We start from the raw sequence: 20,602 nt of genomic DNA, 5'->3' as shown, positions 1-20,602 counted from the left end.
TTCATTCTGTATACATACATATTGCAAAATAGAGGACCTTCACCTTCTGAACGAGATGCGGAGAGCATGATCTCCTGTTATCTATTCAAATCAGGAAATCCTTAGTTAAATGGAAGGTAGCAAATGTAACAGTTGCGCTTACCTTGTGACCTTGTAGCTGTGCAAGAGCGATCGAAGATAAATGCTCATTATCATATTCCACAAATGCTAAGTTTGATTGTAAGAGTGTTTAAAGGGTTGAATTCCACTGTTGTTTACACCCACATACCAACATTCTTTCCCGACACCAATCGAACTTCCAGAAAGCCATCAAACCTAGTTTAATCATTAGCAACCTCAACCAGAGTTTGCAATAAAAACCAATTTAACGTACTGCTTGAACAGGGCAACAAGAGCAGCTTCCGTGGTATCCGGCGATAAATTCTCCACAAACAAGACTTTGCTGGGGGAAGATAAGTCTGGCTTCCAAAAGGCTGGTGTATATGATTTGGCGGGTTCGGATGCTGGTTTTGGTTTCTTTGGTTCTCGTGCCCGTATTTCTAAATAGACAAAAGATTTCAACACGAATTCACATGTTTTTGTGTTAGCAACGAAGAATACCCTTTTCAGCAGCTCTCTTCTTGACGTTCTCTTCCAAACTTCCATCCAATTTAGCTATAGCATCACTCTTGGATCTCGCATATTGAATGTCCTAGGAAAAAGCACCTTCAGTTATCTCGTTGAGAAAACAAAGCAAAGCAACACCACTCTAGACCATACCATCGGTTTACCATATAACGGAAATCCTTGCACTTCTCTCAATGCCTTTGACGCAGAGTCGACTTCCTTGAACACAATGAATGCCTGTCCTCTTTTCGAGAGTGATTTCCCAGCTTGAATGTCGAGCACCTCGCCATAATCTTGAAATAGAGCTCGTAGCGCCTTCTTCAGAGCTAGATGATAAGCAGAAAAGTAAGTTGTACATCACTTGGTTTGCATGTTCAGTTGCTTGATGTTTGGCCAAACTGTGAATTTGAGGTACCTTCCAGGTTGACCTTTTCATTCAGATTGTGTACATATAAAGTTTGGCAAGGTTCAGTAGGAGGAGGCACTAATGGAGCCTTGGGCATGCGCAGATTTCCTATAACCATCGGGGCAGCCATCTTTGAGAAAACCAATGTTTTGTGCTTTTGGCCAACGAAATACGCTCAGCGCGCACAAGCTCAGCTACCTTTTTGACGGAATTGTGTGGCATGCAAACGGTTTATATATAATGCGAGGGAAATACTAAATTCTCAAATGCTGTCCTACATCCTCTAATTATTATTCAACAGATTTCGCGTTCAACATATCGTCCACAATGGCGCTCGAAGTCGCGTCTCTCAAGGCTTCCTTAATGGCATTCTGCATTTCAAACGAGAGTATTAGCCCAAACTCACCACAAACGATTGTTTGCAAAAAAAAACGCGAACAGATTAAGAAGAAGACGACACAAACACATGCTCAAACACAACTCACCTCATCAATAGCTTCTGACGCTACAGCTGGCATCTTGGCGGCAAAGAATGATTCCAGATACCGTTCATCATTGCAAAGAGATGTAAAGCGTTGTCGAAGAGCTGCTGGCGTCAATGGTGACAAAAACGATCCATTAGCCGATGTAGCAGAAGTGGGCGTTGGAGTCAATTGCGACTGACTGGATACCAGCAGCTGTTGCTGTTGATGCCCAGGTGTCCCTAGTCCAGAAGTAGTTGGTGTGGAACGTGATATTGGACCCACGGGATTATTCGTCAAATATAGTCGATTATTGACCCAATAAAAGCCTTGTCCCGGTTCTCGTATTTGTATAAAGGCAATCCCTGTTCGATGGACATACTGAGTATACCGATACGTACGATTATAATCCGCATTCACTGATCCAGGTGGGAATCGATCTACAGCTTCCATATCCAATACAAATCCTTCCGATTTCACAAGCTCATGCTCAAAATATAGATATGGATCCCTCTTTGCCAGAGTCAGCTTCTCTATTACCGATGCACTAGATGGAGGTTGCACAGCCAGATGGATGGGTACCACTGACAGGAAGGGATTTTCGTCAGAGAAGGGCATAGCTTGCTCAACTGGTGCTTCTACAAGCTTGAGACCACACTTGTCTGCTACGCGACCCCATGATACCAACAAGTCTTCAATAAGACGAGCAGTACACAAGAGCCAGTGAAGCTGAAAGTGATAACACGTATTATGACAGTATATAGTATCGTAATGAAGTGTAGCAACTTCTTGTCGGTCTGATCGATTCATCGGGTCTAGATCGATTATTAGAGTTTTGGACAATTCAAAGGCTCGTTTTCCAGGCTGTTGATGCTGTTGTCTTTGCAAATGCTCCCATAAACTACCAGCTGTTACCAAATTACTAGTCGATCCTGCTACGCTAGGCTGAGTACCTGTTGGTGGTGGTGTGGGATTTATAGATACGGCAGACATAGGCGCTAATTTACCATCGATTGTTTTACTATCGCTGGTTGCGGCATTCGGTGACGTGACTCCATCCATTGTTTCTGACTTGGATGATCCAAACCATCCTCCTCCACCTCCAGTTGTTTTGGTCGAGATAGATGGAACTGCATTGCCAACAGCTACTACTTTTTCTGGGACTGGCGATTGTCGATCTTTACCACCAGTATGGCTGCTGCTGTTGGTTGAACTGCTGTAGTCCTTTGTCAACCAATAAAAGTAATGACCATCCAAGAACTTGTGACTCTTCTTCACGTGTTCAAAGAGCCCTCGTTCAAGCAAGACATTTCCAAATGCTAGAGCATCTTCATGAGACTCAATATCGGTAAAGGATCGTATCATCCATTGCAAACATTCTGATCCCAGAAAGACTCGGTGATATAATTTAAACTGCCAGCGACGATCTTTAAATGGTACACCATTGGCTGATTGCATTGCAGTAGCAATAGCATGCAGTGACGACGACTTTGATAATCTACCATCATCGGCATCTCCAGTAGCAGCTATTCCAGAAGGCGACTTTTCAGTTACAGAAGTACGGCGATGCATGACGGTGGAGGATGTGCGAGGAGTGAGCATTCCACTGCCCAAGACGTCGACCGATTCTGAAGTTGATCCAGCTTTTAGCATTTCGTCACGAACATAGGACGAGATATTTACATCTACACGAATAATGTTTACAGGTTGTGACACCACCTTTTTACTACCATCTTGTTCAGATGGATTGAGGCGTCTTGCTCGTGCAAAACAGAGTTCCTCAAATCTTTTAAAGCCTTCAATACGTTTCTCTTCTTCTGTTAATGTTTCGTCCATTGGATAACTCAATACATTATTCGGTGCTGGCATTGTATCAGCTGGAATCAAGATGAAGCGAGTTCGCCAAAATCTTAACGACTCTGTCATCTCATCTTGATACCCAGCAACATATTGATCTAGATAATTCCAATTATAAGTAGAGAATTGTGGGTATGAAAACTTGAGAGTTTTTGAGTAATACGAGTCCAGTAGCTTTGGCCATATAGCACAGGCATACTTCAATGGAGTTTTTGAGTAGGCTATTTTACGGACATATCGTTTTACTTCTATATTACGTCCAGTGGCATCGTATCGTAAGAGGTGCAGCTGATCACCCAAAGACAAGTATGGTGAACGGGTTTGCATCTTGGTACCCATAGCTGGTGGCTCATTTATATCAAACGACGTGGCCAGCGGCATCTTTTGATATGCTTCAACAGCTGGCATAGCAATGAGCTGAAATCCTTGAGCCAATCTTTGTGAAATCAATTCCATTAACAATGCTTCCATCCGTTTTTCTTCAGTAGAGCCTGCTTTATGAGACCAAAACACATCATCCGGTGATGTTGTATGGTTGTAGTCCTGATATAGTTCACTGAGCTCCTTTTGAGGTGGGAAATAATCCGTTGTTAGTGGCAGACAAGCGGGGGTGCACAAACCCTTCCAATTCGGCATCGCGTCATTGCGAGATGGGTCCATCGACTTGGCAAATACATGCTGCCATCGACGTACATTACTTGATGCCTTTATAATATTATTGGAGGGATTGCAAGGATTTATATAATTTTGACGTATTGGTTGTCGTAAATTCAGAATTCTGTTGGGACTGCGTGATGTACTTGTAGTGGATCCAAGGATGTTGCTACCCAGTAATGGTGATGAGTCGAGGGCACGATTGGATCCTGAGGATTGATTTGTTTGATGATCACTACCACGTCTGAGATTGATTGGATCAGACGTTGGACCACCATATCGTCGTTCGTCATCAGATTCAATGTCTTCTAAGTCTATTCTAGTTGGGCCACCGTATCGAGCATCTTCGTAATCGATGGCAACTGGTCTAGCTCGGGGAGATGTCTTGGAATCATACCTTCTCCGCTAACGAAAAAAAGAGGACGGGTCGATGGTATGATCTCACACAACAATTCAGATTCGACATGCACGCACCTTTGAATAATCATCTGATCCAGCTGAAAATAAACTACTCAAAGCTGTTGCTGACTTGCTTGGTCGAACACTACCACTAGTCGGTGTGTTGCTTCGAAGTCTTGCCAACAAGGCTTCGCCCTCCTTGCGAGTGAGCGTGTCGACCTCGTCAGAGGAGCTGTTTTGGTGCCGAAACATTACATCAGCATCCAAACTACGCACAGTGTCAGTCATCTTGTAAGACGAATAGGCAGCGCCCAATGAAGGAGGTGGAGCAACCGTTCGAATTGGAGCAATTTCTAACAGGAAACTAGCGTGTGAGCTCAATAAATCAAAAACGGGATTCAGAGAGGGGCGAAAGACTTGCTAACCCACCTGGACTCAAGGGAGTCCGTAGTCCTGATGAGCTTTCTCCTGTATTCATGGATACAGCCCGTGTACGCCAATGTATTGCCTTGTCCATCTCTCCAACAAATATTCGATCATCATATCTCTCGTACAAGAAAGCAGTGTCATCAATAGTGACTCTGTTAGGTTTGCTATCTACATTATCACCATCATCGTCACTACTGGAGGTTTCATCACCAATTCCTTCATTCCAATCTAATCTTTTCACCATGATGATAGATCCCATCATCTCAGTACCACCCATCATTTGCAACTCATACATCTTCGCACGGAGAACAAACCCCGGATTCTGGTCAACACTGGTCGATGTTGCTCGATTCCAAAAGCTGATATCTACCCAATGCGGTACACTATATACAGGTTTATATGGAGATGGATTGGAGTCTTCATCGTCACAAAACAGAGGGTCCCAGACATCACCACGTTTATCAAGATCCATTCCAGAGGATTTCATCGTGCTAATGGTACTTCCATAGCGGCGATCACTATGTAAACTATGTGGCTCATCCTCTGTATTACTTTTCGAGTGACTAGGTCTACCGAATGGTGCCACGTCCTTTGATGGGAATTGGAAGAGCGGTACCGTGTATAATGGGGGTTTTGACAAGCATACCAAGTCCATCCCAATACCATTCTCAACCATGCGCTGGGTAGTAAGCCTGAGCATTTGCTTATCCACTTCAAAGAATCCAGGTCCTGGCGTTACGACAACTATTGCCAGACCTGTTCGAACCAAATCTCGATCAATATAATGTTTATCGAATGGATTTAGGGCCAGATTGATGGCTTCTAGAATATTGCCCTTTGAAGCACTAGACAAGACTCCAGACAAGATTGCATCGTCACCGTCTCCATGCTGCAATACCGTTTTTTGAAATCTTACAAATTCCATTTTCAATGGTATGAGAACTTGGGTCCAGTCAGTACGGGTTTCCCAATCCACTACTACTCTATAGTAATCACGATACGGTCGACTATTCGAGTCATAACTTATCGGCAGTGTCGATGTCTCATTACTAGCGGTTGAGCTCTTGTCTCCAGTAGCCGCTTCTATGCCATCTTTGCTATAAAATACTCGAGCAAAGAGCACTATTGACACGACGTGGTTGACTCCAATGTCCTTCCATCGTCCAAAGAGATCTGGTAAAAAGCCATGTAGACATTTTTCTGAATACAATTCACCATCTTCATCGAAATCCCACATGCCCTTTCCCATCTGTATAAACAGAAAATATTTGGCAGATTCTGATCGGAAGATGGCTTTAGTATCATCAGTAATATAAGCACATTGTACCTTTAGAGAATAAAGAGTCAGAATGTAATTTGGCTAACCCACAATTTGGCCCAAGGACACGCCGCCTTCAGATACAAGAAGAGGTTGTACGTACTGAATGGCCTTTGCTAAGAGAGATTTCTTTCACTTGAGCTCTCACACCATTCGCTGACGAGAGTTTCTTCCCAACATAGACTGCCGTGTTGTTTAATGATAGTTTGACACGCCACATTTCACTCCTGCCAATATACTGATCTCTAAATGTCAATTCCACGTATTCAGCAGTGTAATCAGCAGGATTGATCTAAGAATCATTGTTTGGTCAGAGTCGGTTTTGCAAGGCAGCCGGAATCACGACCTACCTTGCGAACACAGACATCTGTCCGAGCCTGGAGTTCAAAACAAGCAGCGGCATGTTGAGCAATAGATATCTACCGTACATACGTGTTAAGGGACGGTGATTCAAAACATTGATGAAACACAAACCTGAAGCTTGTCTGACTTTGCAACCAAGTCACGATCAACTGATGCGACGTTCAATATGAGTCGCTTTGTAGGATCAATTGGCTTGTAGCCTGAGAATGGGTCTGTTCCAGGTCGAGCTGCCAATCTCTCCATACCTACATTAGAATCACGGTCACAAAAATGTTTTTGATCAAGCAATAAACAATCAGGAATAAAGTCACATAGTCAAATAGACAGCATGTACTTACTAGATACAGAATCGGATGAAGGATGAAATATCTCGAGCACATCTCCTACCTTCACATTAGGAAAGTGGTCGGGATTGATTACGAGCTCTAGCTTGGAAAGCCGTTCATCATGGACCCATAGATTGTATAGAGGCTTGCGCTTGAGCATCGTTACAAGCTCTCGAGTAAGGCCGTTTTCATGCGGTTTCTTGTATTGTGTGTGTGTTTGACTCAGGAATTGATTTGAAGGGACAGAAGGAGGCGATAAACTATTGCTGACGAACAAACTTGCGAAGCCTGAAATTCGTGAACACGTCTCTGATCACTACGAAGCGAACAATTCGCGATCTGACGGCTTAGAACGATATTTCTATGAGTATTCGAGATGCAATATCCTGTACTTCTATTGTTCATGATAGTTTATACTATGGCAAGCAATGGAAGCTACATTTTCATATGTTTTTATGTTGAGCGGAGCTTGGCCTTCCATCTAGGAGTGATAACCATTGAGTTTGGTTTTCTTACTGTCTTCCAACCACGCTTCATCTTGCCCCAAGGACTTCCGCGTCCCGCACCACTTCCCATACCATCGTAGGGACTCATAGCCTTTAATCTCACTGAAGGCCTCCAACCGCGATGCCTTCTGCTACCAGCTTTACCCCATATTCTTTGATTATGATTGGCATTACACACTACACCGATTGTAGCGACAGCAGTAGCTGGTACCATGCGTACTTCCTTCGAAGACACACGTACATGAGCCATTCCTTCGTCAGTGACTTGCAGTAACTGGCCAGACGTTCCTGCTGATCTACACATTTTTGCTGGCCCAATAGTGGTAAGAGATATGCAATGCACTATTGTACCTGCAGGAATATCCTTGAGTAGTAGACAGTTACCGTCCCGTATCATGCGTGCCTTTGATATAGGTTCCTGGCCCGCTGGAGTTTCAGGGATGCCACCACGCCATGATTCTACCATTGCACCAGGTTGCAAGCCATCAGGTCTAATTATATACGAGAATTCGTTTGTAGATAGACACCGTAGTAGAGCTAGATCTGCGGATCTGTTTGGATCGTATTCGAGCCTGACTACTTCGTGTGGCCCAGGGACGTTACGTACAAAGTCTACTATTCTGACACGTCGTTTATGGCCGCCACCACGATGCCTGATGGTGACACGTCCATGATTGTTTCTACCACCAGTAGACCTTTTACCAAAAGAGAGACGTTTGATGGCACTACCTCGATGCAGATGGAAGCGGACTGGATGGCGTCTGTTTCTAGTACCAGGGGTGACATCCTTGTATACCTTCATGTCGCCCACGACCTTCCAGAATTTGTTTTCCATTACAGGTTGATATGGACCTTTGCGTTTCTTTGCGGCAGCAAAGACTGGGTCGGCAGCCATCTTTTTCAGCACCTTTTGCATTGGTTTGGATTGTTTCTTTCTATATGTTTTATGGCGTATGGAGGGAGTGGATATAATTAGAGAAGGCATGCATGGATATATACGTGATGATGACAGCGGTGATGGTAGTATTATGCTTGGATGTTGGTTGATGGTGCTGTGAGTGTGATGAAGCTGATTCCTTGCAGCCAGAGAGCCCAACCATGGTATAATAGCTGGTTTTAACCTCGTTCTGATGTCCGTAGCGACGACCCTCGCGAGATGAGTAGACGCTGCCATCGTTTGGCTTCCACTACTGGAGCTTTGCGTTTGGAAAAATATCGAGCAAAAGGAGACCAGTGAGGAATGGAACTGGCTCCACTGACCAGAGCGTGATTTCGCTCAATCTATAGGTTTACGAGCGTCGATATCTATTCCTTCTTAAAAGGAAGGCGAATAACGCGTCAGCGACGAGTAACTCGAGACTCCAAAACATTGCTCCAAAACAAGGATGCCTCCCAAGAAGAAAGCACGAGCTGATGACCCAATAGTTGTGGATCCCTCAGATGATGCCGAAATTCTAGAAGAAGCTCCTGCGTTGTTTCACGGCCTAGGCTTCCATATCACATCCAGCGTCGACGCTAACAAGGAGCTCAAGGACCAGATTACTGAAGCTGGTGGCAAAGTATTCGCTTCAGTCACTCAAAAGGTATCGTACCTCACCATTCTCCATATATATGCATCATGACATTTAAGGCAAAACATCGCCAACAACGTTACAAAAGCTACACCCACCATCATCAAACATAAACTCTAGACAAATTATTTGGTCTTGACACCCGATGATCTAGCTGCTCCCCTTAAAGCTCAAATAAAGAAGGCTCACGAGAGAACTGATGTCAAACTCGTCAACTCCGGATTTATCACAGACTCGATCAAGGAAGGCAAACTCTTGGATCCAAATGACTTTACTGTCACTGCTGATGCTCAAACTACTTCTGCTACCGCTGATGCAAGTTCATCTGCGCCACCAGACGTCAAGGGCAAAGGTCGCAAACGAAAAGCAGAAGCCCAACCAGAACCTGAAGAAGAGGAAGAATCGCAACCCAAACTTGTAAAACATATCAAGAAGGGAAAAGCTGTCGTCGACGCTGAAGTGCCTAATGCTGCCAATTATCATGTATACGAAGGTATGTTGCGAATGATCATGTCGCAACGGTGACTTGCCGTTTCTCGTCGCATTTGTAAATACAATTCTAGACCACTCCGCTATCACCTATTCACCGCTGCACAATAACCTGCTAACCCGAGTCTCTTTCCCAGGAAATGGTATTGTTTACGATGTCATGCTCAATCAGACTGAAATATCAAAGAACAATAACAAGTTCTATGTCATTCAAGTCCTCAAGTCTGATTCTGCAGTAAGGGATACTGCTCTTGTCGATCTATCTCGCGTTGCTGCACTGGTCAGCCATCCTCACATACCTTCGCCTACATAGAACGAGTATGTCACATTCACGAGGTGGGGAAGAGTCGGTTACACTGGTCAGCAAGCTCTCGACAAGTGTGGAGCGAACGTCCAGGCCGCCATCGCGTCTTTCGAGAAGAAATTCCGAGACAAGACCAGGAATGATTGGGGTGATCGAGACAACTTTGAAAAGGTAAAATACGCTTTAAAACTCCAGAGGCACCGCCAGCTTTCCAACACATGCATCCGCTGTATCTCAGGTTGCTGGTAAATACCATCTGATCCAACGCGATTTTGGTGATGAAGATGAGGAGGACGAAGATGCCGCAACGGGAAGTGGTGCTGCTGCTGCGCCATCTCTACCTCCTCCACCAACAACCCTCGAGAAGCCCGTATATGATCTCATGTCATTAATCTTTGATACTGAGATGTTCAACAAGCAGATGGCTGAGATTGGTTATGACGGTCAGTATTCAACAATGTATAGGTTTGGTTGTTTTGCTAACTTGATTTGGTTTGTAGCCAAGAAGATGCCTCTTGGAAAGCTCACCAAGGGCATGATCCGACAAGGCTACGACGTGCTTCAGGAACTCTCTGAAGAAATCAACAAGAAAAAACCCAACGCGAATACACTGCAACAACTCTCATCTACCTTTTACACCGTCATCCCTCATGAATTTGGCTTTAGCGTACCCCCAGTTATACGTACTCCCCAAGACTTGAAAGTAATTTCACGTTGTGTTTCTGGCATAATTATGTTCCTTGAATACTCACTTCCTCGACCAAAAACCAGAAAAAACTGGAAATGGTTGAAGCACTTGGAGATATTCAAATCGCCACGACGATCTTAAAGAGCCATGCTGGAGAAATCACTGCCAATCCAATGGATTTGAACTATAGTTCTCTGGAAACCACGATCAAGGCTGTGGACATATCGTCCGATACATTCAAACTTGTTGTCAATTACGTCAAAAATACCCATGGTGCTACTCACTCTGGTTATGCTCTTGACGTGGCTGATGTCTTTGAAGTGACGAAGCCTATGGAGAAAGAAAGATTCAAAGACTTGCATAACAAGCAGTTGTTATGGCATGGTTCGAGACTCACAAATTGGGCTGGGTTCGTAAATTGTGCATGGTCCCTTCCAAGATTGTGACGCCAAAATTTCTCACCCCATCATATCATAATCAGGATTCTGTCACAATCATTACGTATCGCGCCTCCTGAAGCGCCATCAACCGGTTATATGTTTGGGAAGGGATGTGAGTGCAGCTGCTTTCGGGGCTTTCACATTTACCATGGTTTTGTGTACTGAAATGGTTTCAATCTCACGCCAGGTTACTTTGCGGATTGTGTCTCAAAGTCTGCAAATTACTGTTTTACGTCGCCTCAGAACAATACTGGTTTGCTTTTGCTCTGTGAGGTTGGACTAGGAGACGAGCTGGAACTGTTTGATGTAGGCTACGCAAATTCGCTTGCGGTGACCGTGAAAGCACCCAAACTGTTAAAAAAAACTCGCTGCTCTAGGCTGATTATCATGCTGATCGAAAACTTGGCAAGGCCAAGCACTCAACGAAAGGTGTTGGGCGAGTTCATCCTGATCCTTCAGCAGCTGTGGTCCTCCCTGATGGCGTGAAGGTTCCTTGTGGTAAAGCAATCGAAAACAAGTCTCATCCTGATGAAAGAATGGCTTTACAATACAACGAATTCATTGTCTATGATGTGGCTCAAGTCAAGATGAGGAAAGCTATCTCAAACGGTCGAAAGGAGCTCAATATTAACCTTTAGCTTTTCCACAATCTACAGGTACTTGATTCGAATGAAGTTCAATTATTCCAAGTGAAGGTAAAGAAAGTGCAACATTCGAAGTTGTTGAGCGCAAACTTATATGATAGATTATGTACAACAAAAGTTTCTGTCTGTCAAAAATATATATGAAGCAAACCATTTATAATAGCCAAGGCTCGTCTCCGTGCTGTTTGCCTCTGTCATCACTGTAACTGCCTCTTGAAGTATGAGAGGCTATCTCCTGGTGGTTGCTTCCTTGCGAGCAGCATCTTGAAGCAGAGCAGTGTCGACAGCAGCTTTTGGAAGAGAGACATACCGGACGACCGAGCCACGAATAAAGCAGTTCTTTATTGACGCCTGTAGTGAAATTGAAACAGTATTAGTGACAATGGAGTGCACTTAAACAGTAATGTTGCTATGTGCAAAGTTTGTGATGTGTGCATACCAGATGAGGATATCTCTTTTCGTCCACGACTTTGATATCATCTAGCTTGATATTTAAGAATTGGTCGACAGATACAAGCGTGCCTTGAATGGAAAGATCATTCTTGAGTTCGATTGTCACTGTTTGGCCGACGAGCGTTTTGAAGAAGGAGTAGAAGAGCTAGTAGGAATAGTTAGATTCATGCTTATAATGCGATGAATTTTAAAAGGAAAACTGGTTACCATTCCTTCTCTTTGGCCAGCAAGTTTCTTGATTAATGTCAAGCTACAAAGTGGAGTGAAACTAAAAGGACACTAAAACGCGTCACGTATTATAAATCGTGAGCTGTGAGGAATATGCTTTTATTATTGAGTGATCTTTAAATACTTTTGGCTTGAAAGGTATAGGAAAGCCATCTACTTATTGCTTACGTGACAGATTTCATAAGACTTATGTGAGCAGCAGACATCCTAACAAAACACCAACTTTTTAAAGAAAGGGAAGGGAGTCATGGTAAGTGATTAGTTGCAAGATGACTTGTCGGTTTCCGAGTGAAATCCCTCTCTCCGTCTGCCCGATTGATATATGGACTTGAATGGATGGATGTGACAAACCCCTTATTGCCAAACATCAAGTCGAAGCATTTGACGAATTCATGGCCCCAAGACAAACAAGCAGCACTCAATTCGCATTTCTATAATCCTACATATGCCAACAATCTTCTTCAATTTAGGGTCGAGTTCGTACCAAAACCGTCAAAAAGGCATCACGAGTAGTCATTGAAAAGTACTATCCTCGTTTGACTCTGGACTTCCAGACCAACAAAAAGATCTGCGATGAAGTCGCCATCATCGCCTCAAAACGTTTGAGAAATAAAATAGCAGGATTCACCACCCACTTGATGAAACGTATTGCTCGAGGTCCCGTCCGTGGTATCTCCTTCAAACTTCAAGAAGAAGAACGTGAAAGGAAGGATAACTATGTGCCTGAAGTCTCTGCTTTGGCTGTAGACACCATCGAAATCGACCAAGACACCTCGGTAAGCTTACTGGGATTTTATTAGCTTGATGTGGTGTCGTGTATATGTGTGCTTTTGCTACAAGACAGAGAGTGCTACAAGAACCCAGATACTTTCGATAATTGCCAGTAGCTGTGACACGCATATACTCGACATACTAGTGCTGGACCACCCACCAGCATTATTACAATTATCTCGTCCTCCTCAACCACTAACACTCTCATCTCACCTAGGCCCTATTGAAGGCATTGAACTTTGAAGGCATCCAAGGTGTCAACGTGGTTGCACCAGGATCTCAAATGGAAGCCAGAAGGGAATTCGTTCCTGGACAACGACGAGAACCCCGCCCACCACGTCAAGCATAGATAGTTAGGCCATTGTATAAAAAATAAATCCGTCTTGCAAAATTAGTTGGATTAGTGTAATCCGGTTCTGGCTTGGTGCTGGAACGATTGTTTGCCAACACAGCAACATGCAACGTTATAAGGTGAAGGCATGATTATAACGAAGCTCTCTTGATTTCAGAAAATATGTATAATTCGCGAATTGAGATCAGCTTGCGGATGACCCGACGTGCTGTTGATGCTCCTGTTTCTTTGAGCATTTAAACAAGGTCTTAAGTTGGTCAAGCCAGTTGAGACGATGTCTGTGCTGCTCGAAACTAGTCTAGGCGATATAGTAATTGATCTGGACGTAAAGAGAGCTCCCAAAGCATGTCTGAATTTCGTGAAATTGTGCAAGAGCAAATATTACAATTTCAGTCTCTTCCATTCAGTGCAGAAGGGATTTCTAGCTCAGGCTGGTGATCCAACTGCTACTGGAAAAGGAGGTGAATCTGTATGGGGGTATGTGTGCTATCCCATTACTGCGATCAAGTTCATCAAAAACATCAAACTAAGTCTTGTCATCTCTCGTCGAAATAGGGTGATTGATGGTCCTGCAAAACGATATTTCGCTCCAGAAATACATCCAAAACTCAAGCATAAGAACCGTGGTACGGTTTCTATTGCTACGGCTGCAACAGAGTCTGGTTTGCCTGTCGCGGGTTCACAGTTCTTTATAACGCTATCGAATGAACCACTGGACTATCTGGATGGTAAACATGCTGTATTTGGATCTGTTGCTGAAGGATTTGACGTGCTGGACAAGCTGGATGAAGCCTTGGTTGATGATCAGAATCGCCCATTTCGTGACATACGGTAAGCATTGGTTTTATTCAACATGTGAGAGAGTCAAACTAATTTTGGTCATGTTTGTCACTAGGATAAAGCATACAATCATTCTTGAAGATCCATTTGATGATCCATCTGGCCTCAATGTACCTGAAAAGTCGCCCGAACCTAGTGAAGCCATATTGAAATCAACACGTATCGCTGAGGACGAAGAACTCTTCCCAGATATCGATCCTGAAGAGCTAGAAAAGGATAGGAGAAGGAAGGAAGCCGCAGCAAGAACTCTTACCTTGGAAATGGTGGGAGATTTACCATTTGCTGAAGTCAAGCCACCAGAAAACGTCTTGTTTGTGTGTAAATTAAATCCTGTTACTCGTGATGAAGACTTGGAAACGATCTTTTCTAGGTTTGGTCCAATTGTCAGGTAAGTGAGTGAGAGTGCTCGTTACTGTTCGCTTTTTTGATGATGACCCAAAATGGTTTGTTGTTTTAGTTGTGAAATCATACGAGATAAAAAGACTGGCGAGTCACTTTGTTATGCCTTTGTCGAGTTTGAAGAAAAACCAAATTGTGAAGAGGCCTACTTTAAAATGGACAATGTGCTGATTGATGACCGACGTATTCACGTCGACTTTTCACAAAGTGTTTCCAAGCTCCATGCTGACTTCATGTGTAAGTTCCATGAGCTTTACAACCTGGTTTAGTCTGCAGAGCATTTTAATTACCGACATCGTTTGTTTAGTGGGCAAACGACGTGGACTGGAAGATGGAGAAGGCAATGCTGGATTGGAACGCAAACGCCAATATCGAGACCAGCAACACAAGGACAATTACGATCTTGTGTTTGAACACGATGGCGAGCTTGCCGAAGAGAAATCACGCAAGTCTAGGAAGCTTGAAGGGCGCACTGTTGAGAGTTCACGAGGAGATAGAAAAGAATATCGTGATGATGGACGTCGCGTACAGTCGATAGATTCGAGAGACAAGGGATCTAGCTCTGAACGGTATGATGATAGAAGACGCAATGACACACGGCGAAGTGATCGTGATGATGACAGGCGTCGAGATGATCGTGATGATAGGAGGCGAGATAAGTATGATGATAGACGTCGTAGATGAGGCTAAATATGTACATAAGATCAAAATATTTTGTCAAAACTCTCCAAAAGGCAGGATAGTCGTCGTGGTTGGGATTGCAAGGTCGCGTGCAGCAGATACTGGATTGCTTATGTGGAATTTTTGACGAATGAAAGTACGCCAAGACTTACTGTTTGACCCGATGCTCATGGTTTCACCACTTCCTGCAAACACAGCCTTCCTTCGTTTGTCCGATTTCTTATTGGCAGCAAAAAGCTAGCAACGAATATGGGTGATGTTGAGAAAGGCAAGGGGATCGTTGAGCTCCATTCCCATGATTCATCGGGTCCTTTCAAGTTCAAGCCAAGGTGCGTGTCTGGGTTTCGAAACGTGCCGGTTTCTTAAAAGTTTCATGATCTCGATGGCAACCAAGATCTAACTTGTCATATTTACCCTAGTGAGCTAAAGGACCTATTTGATCCCAAATCACTTGATCATCTGACTAGAATAGGAGGCTTACAAGTAGGACCAAACATTTCGCTTGTCTTATTCTTGTTGAGACCCTGCTTTTGTAAAGCCTAACAACACTCAACCATAAGGGCCTCGTTGATGGTCTAAAAACAGACGTGAATAAAGGTCTATGCAATGTACCAGACTCGCTTTTCTCATCCACAGCCGTGTCGCCGGCACAACAAACAGACAACCATCCTAAATCGGATACGAATGAACCGACTGCTTCGACCGCATCGCGTAGACCATTGAAGCGCTTGACCTCACAGTCTTCCTTTGCATTGGGAACTGTCGAATCCACTCCTCTAGTTTCTGACAACAAAATGGGTCGGCAGCAAACCTCGAATGGGGATGCTAGTCACCAAGTCGTGGCTATAGAGGACATCAATGAGATACATGCCGCTCGGATATCTGTGTACGGTACTAATGTACTGCCTGCTGTCAAGAGCAAGAGCATTTTGGAGCTGATGTGGTTGGCACTGCATGACAAGACTTTGGTATGTTTACTGTTTTCGCTTTAGCAAGTTTGACAGTGTCGGGAAGCAAAGCGCATGCCATGAAACTTGTCTCACCACAGATACTGTTTCTAAACCATCAACACATCGCTTGATACAGATACTGCTTTCATGTGCTGCTTTGGTGTCATTGGCTGTAGGACTATACGAAGACTTTAAACCTCCAACCTCTACCGCTCCAGAAGACAATCAGAAGATACATTGGATTGAGGTATTGTAATTATTAAATATTTGAATTATTAGGATTGTTAATTATTTGAATTATTAGGGATTCAGGTATTATTAAATATGGAAGTGATTTTTTTGTTATTATAATCTCTGAAACTTCCAATTTCCTTCAACTAGTATCTTAATGGCTGTCATGATTGTTGTCCTAGCATCATCTATCAATGATTACCAAAAAGAAAAACAATTCCAGGCCTTAAATGCCAAAAAGGAAGATCGACAAGTCAAAGTCATTCGTGATGGTTCTACTCAGCTACTGTCTGTATATCAAGTACTAGTAGGTGATGTCTTGGAACTACAGCCAGGAGATGTCATTGCTGCTGATGGTGTTTTGATAAATGGCATGAATCTCAAGTGTGACGAATCAGCAGCAACTGGTGAATCAGACACTATCAAAAAGACGCATGAACGTGATCCCTTCTTGTTGAGTGGTAGTAAAGTAACAGAAGGTGTTGGTAAATACGTAGTTGCGGCAGTTGGTGTCCACTCCTTTAACGGGAAGACCATGATGGGTAAATTTCTATTTGAACCAAAAAAGAGCCAAGAGTGACCCTGGCATGTCTCATCTAACTTCCAACTCTGCTTTAATAGCATTGCGTCAGCCTTCTCAAGTAACACCTCTGCAAGTAAAACTCGACAAGCTGGCAGAGAACATTGCAAAGATCGGAGCTTCGATCGGTATTGCCCTTTTCTTGGCTCTCATACTCAAATACGTAGTTAGCGTCTTGAACGGTCCAGGATTTGGAAACGACGCTGCTCAAGAGTCTGGTGCTGAAATCATTGCTAGGTTGACCAATATTTTGATTTCGGCAATCACGCTAGTAGTAGTTGCCGTGCCAGAAGGATTGCCATTAGCTGTAACTCTTGCCTTGGCCTATGCTACTACGGTAATTTGAATACTTTCCAAAAAGTCGTTATTTTCGGTTTTGACTGAAGCTTGTTAAAATAGCGTATGCTCAAAGACAACAATTTGGTACGAGTGTTGGCAGCTTGTGAAACCATGGGCAATGCCACCACTATCTGCTCCGACAAGACTGGAACATTAACTCAAAATAAGATGAAGGTCGTCCAAGGAACCGTAGGGAAATATATTCATTTCGAGTCTGAAGAAGATGTCTCGAAACTTCCAGCACGACTACGTAATATCAAAAGTGCAGCTTCAAACGAAGCAAGACAAGCTGGTAGTCCACTTGATGGTGCTCAATTACTAGATCTTCTAGTAGAGGGCAACGCACTCAATTCCTCTGCCTTTGAAGAATTGAACAAGACTACAGGGGAAGTAGAAGTCATTGGATCCAAAACCGAAGTAGCATTGCTAGGATGGATTGGTGCTATGGGTTATCCCTTCTCCGAACGTAGAGTGCAAAAGGATACCACTGTAGTCCAAGTCTATCCCTTCTCATCAGAACGTAAATCCATGTCTACGCTCGTCAAAGTATCTGCACCTGGTGCTCCCACGTTATATCGAATGCATGTGAAAGGGGCGTCCGAGATAGTATTAGGTTATTGTAACAAGGTGGTCGCTTTACCGCCCGATAGACAGCTTAAAGACCGAAGACGGCAGATTCCCGAAACTCCGTGTATTGCAAATCTTGATAGTCGAGGCTTACGAGAGCTTAATGATTTAATTGGGTCGTACGCAGAGCAATCTCTTCGAACAATATGTCTGGCATATCGAGAATGGTCTAAAGAAGCAATCACCATTTGGCTTGCTGGTCCAATTAGAGATAAAGTTAGAGCAGCGAGGAAGGCAGAGGCCGAGGAAGAGAAACGACGTAAAGCCAGTGAGCAGATGGGAGAATTGATACTCGACGAACGTAGCGACGAAATCCGTCGTACTGATACTCTTGATACGAATGCAAGCTCAGAGTCTCCAACTACTCCGACCATGGGTGACGAACTAACTGACTCGGATATACTGATGCATCCCATTGCACTGGCTGAACTCGCAGGTCAAGATCTGACTTGCGCTGCTATTGTCGGTATAGAAGATCCACTTCGTCCAGGAGTTGCATCTGCTGTTCTAGCATGTCAGCGTGCTGGTGTAGTAGTCCGTATGGTTACTGGCGATAACGTCTTGACTGCTCGAGCCATTGCCGCCAAGTGTGGTATCTTGACTCGAACTGGCAAAGTCATGGAAGGATCGGCCTTTAGAAAACTCTCTGAAGCTGAAATGGATGCTATAATACCAACTTTATGTGTCTTGGCTAGATCATCTCCTACTGATAAACAGACCCTAGTAGCACGCCTTAAAGCTCGAGGTGATGTAGTTGCTGTAACTGGTGATGGTACAAACGATGGTCCAGCACTTAAAATGGCTGATGTTGGTTTCTCTATGGGTATTGCTGGAACTGAAGTAGCTAAAGAGGCTAGTTCCATCATTCTTATGGATGATAACTTTGAGTCAATTGTAAAGGCTATCATGTGGGGTCGTGCTGTCAATGATTCTGTCAAAAAGTTTTTGCAGTTTCAATTGACTGTCAATATAACGGCGGTAGTGCTGGCTGTAGTCAGTAGTTTGGCTGATTCAACCGAGTCTTCAGCATTAACGGCAGTCCAATTGCTTTGGGTTAGTTGAACGCAGTGACTTTCTTTTGCTCTGGATCTCAACCAAATCTCGTTGTTAGGTCAATTTGATTATGGACACCTTGGCAGCGTTGGCTCTAGCTACTGAAAGCCCTACTCAAGCTATTCTAGAACGTCCTCCAGAAGGTCGTAACTCGCCTCTCATCAACACTCAAATGTGGAAAATGATTCTGGGCCAGGCCGTCTTCCAAATTGTTATTGGATTGAGCATCCTCTTTGCTGGTGCTCATATCTTCCGCTTGCCAGATTTGGCTGCTGCTGGTGGTATCCTTGTTGTAGATGTGAACAGTCCTCAAGCCGCCCAGGACCAAAAAGTAGTACTTCGAACCATCTTTTTCAACGTTTTTGTGCTTTTGCAGTTATTCAACCAAATCAAGTACATATTGCTTTGAATTTTGTGTTGCATGAATCTTTATCTAACAGTTACTCGTTACACCCAATAGTGCCCGTCGTATTGATAAAAACATTAACGTGTTTGAAGGCATATTCAGCAATCCCTACTTTTACTGCATTTGGATATTCATCGCCGTATTCCAAGTCATAATAGTACAGTTTGGCACATTCGTCTTTAACGTTACAGGGCTCAATGGACCTTATTGGGCATCGTGTATTCTGGTCGGTCTGCTGTCATTGCCGGTAGGGCTTGTATTGAGACTCCTTCCCGATGAGATATTACCATGGGTGTGGTGGCGAGGCTCTCATCAGACGCTGCCTATCGCAAACGAACCTCGGGCAGTGTCTGTTGGTGGCAGAACTTCGGTATCTATACACTCCGACGTTAGTAGTCCGCGGGCGGTGCTTCATGGAAAGAGTGCAAGCACTTTCTCGAGTGGAGTTGGTGATCTTGATAGTGCTGCTGCTCGTGAAAATTGGCAACAGACTCTGGAAAAGGTTCCCGAACTTAAAATCTTTACGTCGATACGTGGCAGTGGTGAGACACATGTGAAGTTATTGCTTTAGTGGAAGACAGTGTTAACCATTGTTTAACACAGGTCGTATTTATTCGGAACGAGCTCCAGCATCTCGAGATGGACGGCCGCCGAGTCTCAGCACCATGGACGGAACAACCACCAACACTGCCAAAAGACCTGCATCTTCATACAAGCTGAGTAAACGTGCAGCGACCATGCCACCGGTCCGTACTGGAGGATCTAGTGCTGTCCTGGCTGGTATTGGTATAGAATTAGCAGGAACAGGCTTCCGTCCCTCAGGAAATAACAAGAGTGCTGCGCAACCAGCGTCGCAACGTGGTAGTACTGGTGGCTCCTCTTCTCGCCTCGTATCACCAAAATCGCCTGTGAAAGTAGCAACAAAACAAGTAGATGAAGAGGAAGGTGATGTGAGTGTTGGGAGTAGTGATGAACAATTAGCAAAGGGGAAAGGATTTACTAAGCCCCAGTAAAAAATACGATTTCCCATGAGCATGTAGTATGATATCGTCCATTTACATATATTAGTATGAAACAATAAAAACATTCAATTCAATCCAAAGTAGTATTGTATAGATAGTCTTGGCAAGCCTTTCCCACAAAGAGTAAGGTACATAGCACAAATGAGCCAGTTCAAATGATATTGAGTGATATTGCAAGTTTTAAGCACAAACGAGAGGTAACAAATCAT

At 43.9% G+C, this 20,602-nt stretch overlaps 7 protein-coding genes across 7 annotated transcripts; 3 read left to right on the top strand and 4 right to left on the bottom strand.

The window, feature by feature from the left end:
* Positions 1 to 39: 39 nt before the first annotated feature.
* On the bottom strand, positions 40 to 1,142 carry SmJEL517_g05556 (uncharacterized protein; the record flags this gene model as incomplete). Its single annotated transcript, XM_031171482.1, has 7 exons — positions 40 to 81; positions 143 to 207; positions 269 to 315; positions 374 to 539; positions 601 to 691; positions 760 to 932; positions 1,022 to 1,142. The coding sequence occupies 7 exons, from the start codon at positions 1,140 to 1,142 to the stop codon at positions 40 to 42; spliced, it is 705 nt and encodes a 234-aa protein (XP_031022529.1).
* A 160-nt stretch (positions 1,143 to 1,302) lies between these two features.
* On the bottom strand, positions 1,303 to 6,979 carry SmJEL517_g05555 (uncharacterized protein; the record flags this gene model as incomplete). Its single annotated transcript, XM_031171481.1, has 8 exons — positions 1,303 to 1,383; positions 1,498 to 4,389; positions 4,459 to 4,736; positions 4,813 to 6,139; positions 6,234 to 6,422; positions 6,481 to 6,549; positions 6,605 to 6,738; positions 6,832 to 6,979. The coding sequence occupies 8 exons, from the start codon at positions 6,977 to 6,979 to the stop codon at positions 1,303 to 1,305; spliced, it is 5,118 nt and encodes a 1,705-aa protein (XP_031022532.1).
* A 293-nt stretch (positions 6,980 to 7,272) lies between these two features.
* Positions 7,273 to 8,499, bottom strand: SmJEL517_g05554 (uncharacterized protein; the record flags this gene model as incomplete). The annotated part of the gene is made up of 1 exon (XM_031171480.1): positions 7,273 to 8,499. The coding sequence occupies one exon, from the start codon at positions 8,497 to 8,499 to the stop codon at positions 7,273 to 7,275; it is 1,227 nt and encodes a 408-aa protein (XP_031022531.1).
* Positions 8,500 to 8,710: 211 nt separating this feature from the next.
* On the top strand, positions 8,711 to 11,455 carry SmJEL517_g05553 (uncharacterized protein; the record flags this gene model as incomplete). The annotated part of the gene is made up of 10 exons (XM_031171479.1): positions 8,711 to 8,908; positions 9,017 to 9,389; positions 9,523 to 9,620; positions 9,699 to 9,860; positions 9,928 to 10,132; positions 10,190 to 10,392; positions 10,461 to 10,786; positions 10,859 to 10,929; positions 11,005 to 11,123; positions 11,195 to 11,455. The coding sequence occupies 10 exons, from the start codon at positions 8,711 to 8,713 to the stop codon at positions 11,453 to 11,455; spliced, it is 2,016 nt and encodes a 671-aa protein (XP_031022534.1).
* Positions 11,456 to 11,689: 234 nt separating this feature from the next.
* SmJEL517_g05552 (uncharacterized protein) lies at positions 11,690 to 12,124 on the bottom strand (the record flags this gene model as incomplete). Its single annotated transcript, XM_031171478.1, has 3 exons — positions 11,690 to 11,812; positions 11,901 to 12,059; positions 12,122 to 12,124. The coding sequence occupies 3 exons, from the start codon at positions 12,122 to 12,124 to the stop codon at positions 11,690 to 11,692; spliced, it is 285 nt and encodes a 94-aa protein (XP_031022533.1).
* Positions 12,125 to 12,389: 265 nt separating this feature from the next.
* On the top strand, positions 12,390 to 13,262 carry SmJEL517_g05551 (uncharacterized protein; the record flags this gene model as incomplete). The annotated part of the gene is made up of 3 exons (XM_031171477.1): positions 12,390 to 12,392; positions 12,613 to 12,918; positions 13,131 to 13,262. 3 exons carry the CDS (start codon positions 12,390 to 12,392, stop codon positions 13,260 to 13,262), a joined length of 441 nt encoding a protein of 146 aa, XP_031022536.1.
* Positions 13,263 to 13,539: 277 nt separating this feature from the next.
* Positions 13,540 to 20,384, top strand: SmJEL517_g05550 (uncharacterized protein; the record flags this gene model as incomplete). Its single annotated transcript, XM_031171476.1, has 15 exons — positions 13,540 to 13,742; positions 13,821 to 14,096; positions 14,161 to 14,493; positions 14,563 to 14,741; positions 14,812 to 15,163; positions 15,605 to 15,668; positions 15,746 to 16,153; positions 16,272 to 16,382; positions 16,440 to 16,447; positions 16,517 to 16,908; positions 16,988 to 17,283; positions 17,346 to 18,965; positions 19,024 to 19,358; positions 19,426 to 19,913; positions 19,975 to 20,384. 15 exons carry the CDS (start codon positions 13,540 to 13,542, stop codon positions 20,382 to 20,384), a joined length of 5,475 nt encoding a protein of 1,824 aa, XP_031022535.1.
* Between the last annotated feature and the right edge of the window lie 218 nt (positions 20,385 to 20,602).

The sequence above is a fragment of the Synchytrium microbalum genome (assembly GCF_006535985.1).
Source record: "Synchytrium microbalum strain JEL517 chromosome Unknown SmJEL517_scf0052, whole genome shotgun sequence".
Taxonomy (NCBI): domain Eukaryota; kingdom Fungi; phylum Chytridiomycota; class Chytridiomycetes; order Synchytriales; family Synchytriaceae; genus Synchytrium; species Synchytrium microbalum.
Note: the sequence above shows the minus strand (reverse complement) of the source record. Positions and strands in the feature narration are given on the sequence as shown.